The sequence below is a fragment of the Dipodomys ordii genome, unplaced genomic scaffold (genome assembly GCF_000151885.1).
Source record: "Dipodomys ordii isolate 6190 unplaced genomic scaffold, Dord_2.0 Scaffold228, whole genome shotgun sequence".
Classification (NCBI taxonomy): Eukaryota; Metazoa; Chordata; class Mammalia; order Rodentia; family Heteromyidae; genus Dipodomys; species Dipodomys ordii.
Window position 1 is genome coordinate 326930 of NW_012267444.1, and position 8590 is coordinate 335519.

The following is an 8590-nucleotide window of genomic DNA, read 5'->3' on the forward strand; positions in this document are numbered from 1 at the left end:
ACCATTTACTGAACAGGCTGTCTTTCTTCCATTCTATTGTTTTAGCTCCCTTATCGAAGATTAGATGGCTATAGGTCTGTAGGTTCATTTCTGGGTTAAACAGATATTTTCATATTTAGTGTCTTGTTTATATTATTATTAAAGGATAAGCATCTCTCCAAATCATTAAAATTGTTTGAAAACATTTTAACAACTGTTTAATATATGTTTAATATATTTACATAGATTGTTTCCTGCTTTTTATTGTGTAGTTAATACTGAGACAAAATTCTTTGTGTAAAGCATTTATCTGTAATGCTGCATTTCTTAATATAGATCCTAGAAATGCTACAGGTCTTTGGAGAAAAATTAACATTTTAAAGACCCTAGGGGCTGTGCATGGCTGTAATATCAGCTACTTTGGAGGTAGAGATCAAGAGAATAAATCCAAAGCCAGTCTAAGAAAGAAGTGAAGTCTTCATTTAAACAAATAGTCTGTGTGTGTGTAACTATAATCTCAGATAGCTATAATCCCAGCTAGAAGCCCATAGCTTCAGGCAAAACCAAAAACCCTATCTTAAAAACAAAGAACAACAACAACAAAAATTGACTAGGGGATAAGGTTCAAGTGATAGAGTACTGGCAAGCTTGGAGTCCTGAGTTTAAACTTGCACTGTCATATATACATACATAATATACATACGTACATACCTATATACATATATACAGACTGCTTGTTTGAAAAGCTGACCATCCTACTTAACATTATTAGTTTAATTTTAAAAGAGGAAGAGATAGGAAACATTTTGTCTTATGGTTGAAAGAGGTTTTCAGAATTGAGGCATGGCTCATGCGGTAGAGCACTAGCCGTGATCAACAAGCTGAGCATGAAGCCCCAATTTCAAGCCTCAGTACCAAAAAAGGAATAAAAGAGTTTTTTCAAGTACGAATTAGCCATTTATAATTACTTTTTGGGTGAATTTTGTTCCTTGTGTTATTTATCAATAAATCCTTGTGTCTTCTGGGGGTATTTCCATCTACTCACTTTTATCTTCCTCTCTCAAGCTCTCACACTAGGAAGGAAAGGGAAGGAAATATCTCTTTTTATATTTTAGTGCCTCTCTATCCTGTTTCCATTCCTTGGCTGTGAATTTTTAAGGTAGTTTCCCAAAGACTATAAAGATTTCATCTCTCTCATGTGTGGAAATATAACAATGAAAACTACTTTTTACCCTGTTTATCCTCATATAACTAATGTAAGCTGATAATCATAAAGATTTCATCTCTCAAAAATTAAAAAAAATTCTGCCTTATTTTTGTTTACTCTCTGTAGACTAATAAATCTCTACCATGCAGTTCCCCTACATTTTACCTCTTTTCTTCTGTATTTACATTAATTCTAAATCATGTGAGGTGTATTTTGGTGTTTATAGTGTTTATGGTGCTGAGTTAGGTACAAAACTAAGGGGGTTTTTTGAATGCTAATCCATGGTTAGAGTGCCAGGAATACTGCTTCCTGGTCCACTGATTTGTGATACTGCTTTTATGCTGTGTAAATTCTCAGGTGCTGGGCTGATTGCCTACCTCCTATTCTGTTTTATTCATGTTTCTATTCTTGTACTGAAACCACATTGCTGTTTAGCATTTTATACCTTATTTTGTTATTCCTGTTTACCCCTCTCTGTAGAGTAATATAGATTATTTAACTGGCATCTCGTGCTATGGGTATTCTTAGTCGTTTTTATTTTTATTTGTGTTGTTATTATGAATGATTTTTTTTCCATTTGTAGACTTACTTTTACTGCCATAATTGAAGGCTATTTATTTTTTTAATACCTAAATCAAAGTTTTTAAATTCTCAATAATTACGAGTTGATTTTTATAATTTGTTGGTACCTCATTTCTGCAAATAAAAATTTACTTCTGCCCAAGAATAAACTCTGTTGGTCAGTGATTCCAGAGTAATATTAACTAATGATATAACTAGTAGATCTTCTTGTCACAGTAAAGCTAAAATTATGGTTAAGGAAAAACTGTAGACAATGGTTATAGAAAAATTCCATTTTTAATAGAATGTTATATAGACAGTTTTCCTTGTTTCTTTGTAATTTTTTTTTAATTTGATCATGGGGTTTGAACTCTGGGCTTGGGACCTGTCCTGGGCGCTATCCCTCAGCTCTTCAGCTCAAGGCTAGTGCTCTACCACTTGAGCTACAGCGCTACTTCTGGTTTTCTGGTGGTTAATTGGGGATAAGAGTGTCACGGACTTTCCTGTCCAGGCTGGCTTTTAACTGCAATCCTCAGATATTAGCCTCCAGAGTAGCTAGGATTACAGGCGTGAGCCACGGGTGCCTGGCTATAAACATCCAAATGGTCCTTCTGAGATTAGATTAAATACTTTGCAAGTTTATCATAGATGAGTATGTGAAGATTTTGGAAGATTTGCAGTTTTCCAGCAGAGGGAAACATGTCATTATTACTAATTGGTAACTATTAAAGAAACAGGTGGAGACTTTGGATCTAGGCTGTAGTTGGGAAGAGGAAGCCTTGGTGAATGTCTCTAGATCCCATCCAATCTCCTTCCCCCATCTCTACATATGCTTCATTTCCTTGAGAGCAATGTCTCTTGTGGCAGCTAGGATCTGGTTAAAGGAAGAGCCAGAGCTCCTGGTGAGTGACACTGCAGTCGCCTTCAAGGAGGAGGGTAGTAGAGATCATTGATGAAGTTTACCTCTACAAAGCAGCACAGAAAGCATTTTAGCTGAATGACTTTTCTGAGTTCAGTGGCAAATACTGTTCAAATGAGACAGGTAGCAGTGCAGGTCCTTGCTTTGTGGACTTGTGACCTAACTTAAGTAAATTAGGAAGGTGTAAGGGGATCATCTTGATCTTGATCATCTTGATCACCTTCTCCCATCCCAGCAAATGTCTTCTTGTGCTGTTCGTATTTATATTATAGTTGCAGAAACTGGAGACATTGAGTATATGAATAAGAATATTTTCTATTTTATTATCATCTTAAGAATCAAGGATTTTTTCTCCTCCATATTGTTACCGCAAAGGACATACTCCATAGATACTAATGTCTGACAAAACATTCCAAAACTTGGTAACTTAAAACCTCAAGAATTTATTTTTTTTACAATTCTGCAATTTAGGCTTACTTGAGCTGCACAGTTCCCTTGTTCTCAGCTGGCTTTCTCCCAAGTTTGCAATGAACTGTGTTAGTGAGACAGTCTTGTTCAGAGTTGGCTGACTATTGGCTGGGAGAATCTCAATTCTTCTCTACATGGTGCCTTTTTCTCCAGAAGCTTAGGCTTTTTTCATGGTGGCAATTGAGAACTGAGAGAGAGAGAAGCAAGCAAGCCCTCTTGAAGCTATACTTGGAACTGGGATGTTACTAGGGTTGCATTCTATTTTGGCCAAAAGACAAAAGAAGTTTCTGGAGCACCTGATTTAGAGTAGGGAGACAGAGTCATTTTATCTTTGTCTCTATTTCTCTTTGTGTGTGTCTCTGTATCTCTCTATCTCATACTGGGTGAATGCTATCCCTGTAAATTCTACCTCTTGATGTGAGCTGCTGTAAAGCCACATTGTAAAGGTGCGGCCGCAGGAATGTATGGAGATTGGGGCTGTGTTTGCTATCTAACAAAATCAGGGCAATGAAAGACTGAAACATGTGCTTGTAATACTATGTTGTTTTCTAATAATTGTGGAGTTTAGTTTTTCCCTTATAAAGTGATGTCATTCCGCTTTCTTTCATTGTTTTTGCATCTTATGTTTTTTTTCTCCTATGCTGTTCTTTTATCTGTGGTTGCTTATATATCGTTATCCCAATCCATGCCAAATATTAATTTTTAAATATACTTGACTCCTTATTAAATTTATTCAGAGCTATCTTCTCTGCTTTACCATGGTGTAATTTTCTCTCAGGTGTGAGAGTGTATGTGCCACCTTGTTGTTTATGCCTGGTCTGGGACACTTTTATAAAAGGTGAACTGCATGGAAAACCTTGGTTCTTAACATGCGCTGTTTACAAGGTAGTTCCTGTATCTTCCCCTCTGATGAGCTTTTCATGTGGACATTGAAACTCCAGAAGATTCAGTGAACCATTCTCATTCAGTGCCTCTCTACCTGTGTACTATGTTGTTTACTGGGAATTGTATTTAAGTGGAAATATAAAAGAGGTATGCACTAGAGAGGCCGGAATGAATTATACAGTTCTAGTTGTATCATAAACTCATCGTTCTACTATATAAACACTGAGTCTCCTAAACAGGCAGAAAAGGGGAGCAAGTTAAAATCCTTTCTCAGTCACAGAATTATTATTTCCTAGAGCAAAGCAATCATTTGCATGGTTTGTAGCAATTAGAACACTGGGTCCACTATTACCTTGGTTTTAGGCCTGCTGTTAAGGCAAGGCTTTAAGATAGTGAAACTATCTGAGGCTTATCATCAGAGGTTAACTTGGTTTGGGTAGGTGTGCTGTCATCTTTCTCTGAACTTTTGAATGGCTTGCTGTGAAACGGTGGGAGAAGCTGCACTGGGGAAGTCTATTTAGATTCCTTCTTAAGCTGATTTTAAAGTACATTTAACTAGTGGATTTTCCTATTTTTCTGAATCAAAAGATGTAATGAATACACAGTGAAAACATAGCAACAACTAGCTGGGTGCAGTGGCTCACTCCTCTAATTTAGCTACTTGAGTGAGTTTGAAGTGAGTCCGGATAAAACAGTTCGTGAGACTCTTTGTCAACCAGTAGCTGGCTGTAGTGGTGTGTTCTTGTCATCCCAACTATGTGAGAGACTGAGATCGGGACTATTGTGGTTCCAGGACAGCATGGACAAAAAATGGTTCAAAAAATCTCAGAAGAAGCTGGCATTGTGGTACATGCCTGACATCTTAGCTATGGAAGGAAGTATAAAATGTTCATGCAAAAGTAAGACCCTATCTCAAAATAACCAAAAGAACTGGAGGTATGAAGTCAGTGGTAGAGCCCTTTCTTAGAAAGTGCAAGGACTTGAGTTTAAAACCCCAGTTCTGGAAAATAACAACAGTAACAACAAGCACACAGCAATGTAAATAGCAGTATTCAAAAAGCTAACATTGCTGCTTTTGTTAAATTGTGTAATATTGATAAAATTTGAATTAAAGTACCATTCTATGTATAAATTTTGTAGCTTCACATATTTCTTAGTTCTCTTTCACCACTTTCAAGGTTTGCTCTTGAGGAATTACAGTATTAGCACGCTTTCTTTTTGGTCCTCTCCTGGGCCTCTGTAATGTAGGTGAGGGACACATGCAGGCTTTTGGAGCAGCTGTCAGGGCTAATTGTGGAATCTTTGGAGAAATGATGGTTACTTGTGCATGTACTGTTTTTTTTCCTTAGTTGTCTTATCTCTGGCAAGATATACTGGTAAAATTACAACCTTAGGGAATCTCTCTCATTTGAATAACTAGTATTTCTACAATTTTACAATTCTAGATGTACAATTTGCTGCTAACTACTTGATTATTATTTCTGTGCCCTCATGATACAATTTACATTTCATTCGCCTCTCTCTGTAGATGTGTGTGAGTGTGTGTATGTGTGTGTGTGTGTGTGTGTGTGTGTGTGTGATGGTACTGGAGTTTGAACTTGAGTCCTCTAAGCAGGCACTTCTGCCACTGAGCAATGCTTCCACCCTTGATATTTGCAAGTTATTTTTAAGATAGTGTTGTCTGGCACACATGTAGGTATGATCTGCTTATGTTAGGCTTTCTGGTAGCTAGGATAATAGTCACGCACCACCATGTCCAGCTCTTTGTTGAAAAGGGTTCTGGTAAATTTTCTGCCAGGGTTTGTCACAAACCAAGATCCCCAACTTCAGTCTTCCAAGTATATAGGATTATAGGTGTGAGGCACCAGCAGTGTTCACCAGAGAGTGTTCACCATTAAACCATGGTTTGGTTTAAAAAAATTGACTTCTTGACATCTTTCAGCACTGAGATTCATTCATTAGGTTTTATCGAGTAGGTATCTATAACTTGTTCTCCTTGTTAAGAGTTTGATTCAATGCTGATTACTGACAATAATTATTTAATTTTCCTAATGGAGTTTTTTGTGTATATTTTGTGTATGTTTATGTAAGTTTTCAAATGCCATGTAAATAAGAGATTCCACTTAGAGTAAATCAGAGTCTTGTCTCCATAGCTATGTCAGTGCTCCTACGCTAGGCTCTCAGGGAATATATGCTGTTTATATAGGAGTGTCTACTGTAATAGATAGTGGGAATCTTTCTATTTTATGTAAAGTCACTTTTCATGTTCAGCTTTCCATGTGATTTGCTAATTGACTTACAGGAAATAAACAGGTCACAAACAGAGTAGTAATCAGTCCTGCTGAGTTCACATGCTTATTTTCTTCTGTTACCTGCTTGTAATATTTATATTACCTGTTTGTAATTATGCTTTATAGTAATTATTCTAGACTTTCTATTAAAGTAAAATTAAGATTTCCTACAAGGTTGTGCAAAGTGACTTTTAAGAACTCTGTGGGATAGTTTGAGAACTGCTAACCTTAATGTTTTTTAAGATATTAGAGGTCAAAGACATCATCATATCATCATCATCATCATCATCATCATCATCCGTGTGATCAAATCCCCTTTCAGACACTTTTTTTCCTAATTCTGGGTGTGGAACCCCGAGCTTTGTGCATGAGAGGCAAGCATTTTACCACAGAACTACACCCCAATACCTATTACGGAATTTTGGCATTGTTGGTTTTTTCTAAGGCAGGTTCTCGCTATGTTATAGCTCAGGCTGCTCTCATACTGGCTATCCTTCCGCCTTAGCCTCATAATGGAGGGTAGAGGCCTGGCTCAAGTGGCAGAGGGACAACTGTAAGTTAAAAAAAGGTAAGCTAGAGCAAGAGCCCTGAGATCAGCAAGTCCCCAAACTGGCAAAGAGTATGTGTACCACCATTCCTTTTGATTTGGTGTTTGTGCATTGTTGGGTAGCTTCCTGAAAGAAGTGTTCAAGAGTGAGAATAGGTAAGGGATGAAGATGGAATATAATTGCTGTAGACGATAGTTTTGTTTTTATTAGCATTTGATTAAAAGCTCCTAAAACTCTACTATTAGAATCCAAATTAAGGTAGTGAGGCCATTTTCTTCCCTTTCTATTCAAGGACTAAATTTTCAATTGTTGAAAAGTTGATTCATGTATTATTGCAAGTAGACTAATAAGAGATACTTGTCATGAGCTTCTGGTAACGGGGTTGTAGTGGAGCTATTAAGATGACATATCATGGGAAGACTGTCCTTGCTGGGAAGAGGAACACTCAAGATACATGGTTGTGTGTTGTGGGGTGGGGACTAGAGAAGGCGATATGGTATAGACTCAGATGGACTTGGACATTAGGAAGTTTACATGGGGTTAAACAATAAAGGCAACAGAATTCACAGGAGTGACAAAGTGCAGGTCAGGTATTATGAGAATTCAAAAATAATCTAGAGAGGTTGGTGCTATTTGAGTTGTTTACTTTTAAGTAAACACAGCATTCATGACAAGGAACATTTCATATCATAGGGGCAGTATGACATTGCTAGGGACACTGTCCCCCAAATGAGTAATTGCTAAATATCTGAATGAATGACTGGACTAGTTCACTAGACAGGCACGAGAGCCACTAAGCTACCTCTTTTTTTGCTTTAGTTATTCAGGTAGTGTCTCCAATTTTTGCCCAGGACTAGCCTTAGGTTGCAATCCTCCTAATTAAGACCTCCTACAAAGCTGTGATGAAAGGTATCAATCACCATACTGGCTTGTTTATTGAGATGAGGTTCTTGTTAACTTTTTCTCCAGCTGTCCTGAAAACATAGTCTTTCTGATTTTTGCCTGCCAGGTAATTCTCAATTATAACCACTATGTCTGGCCTGTTGCTGAGCTATTTACTTTTGTTAAATTGACGATGTCATTTTTATTTTTCAGAAACCAAAGCTGAAAGATTGGCATCCTCCTGGGGGTTTCATCTTGGGACTGTGGGCCCTCATTATCATGGTTTTCTTCAAAACCTATGGAATCAAGCATATGAAGTTCATTTTTTAGACTCAGTGATATGGGAAGAATGAATGGAAGACTGAAACCTTGGATAAAATAATGTTATCACCTTTTTAAAAAATATATTGCTCCTGTGTAAACTGGGAAAATTAAATTTTAATGAATTATTGACATTGTAACTTAAAGAAAAATAATTATTGTTGCAAGTGCTTATTTGCTACTATGTGTAATTTTTATTTTGTGTTATAAACACTAGTGTGACAAACGTCAGAATATACTGACTCATTCTTTTTTAAAAAAGCAACAATTCTCTATTATCTACTTCATTTGGAAAATAAAAATTGTGAAGATATTCTTGCTGAAAGAGGTAACTTCTGAGCCAACACCAGTGGCTCGTGCCTGTAATTCTAGCTACTCAGGAGGCTGAGGATCTGAGCATCTCAGTTTAAAGCCATCCCTGGCAGGAAAGTCGGTGAGATTCTTGTCTATAATGAACTACTCAGAAAAACAGCTAGAAGTAGACCTCTGGTTCAAGTAAAGTGCTAGCCTTAGATGTTAAACGCTCAGA

The 8590-nt window shown here is 37.0% G+C and overlaps 1 protein-coding gene across 2 annotated transcripts in view; it reads left to right on the forward strand.

Moving 5' to 3' along the window:
* Pigk (phosphatidylinositol glycan anchor biosynthesis, class K) overlaps positions 1 to 8374 on the forward strand; it is a 94725-nt gene extending 86351 nt beyond the window's left edge. For both annotated transcript variants that reach the window (XM_013035888.1, XM_013035889.1), the window contains exon 11: positions 7954 to 8374. In XM_013035888.1, the coding sequence (XP_012891342.1) occupies positions 7954 to 8070 (117 nt within the window). In that variant the 3' untranslated portion in view covers positions 8071 to 8374. The remainder of the gene's footprint in view (positions 1 to 7953) is intronic.
* The last annotated feature ends 216 nt before the right edge of the window (positions 8375 to 8590 follow it).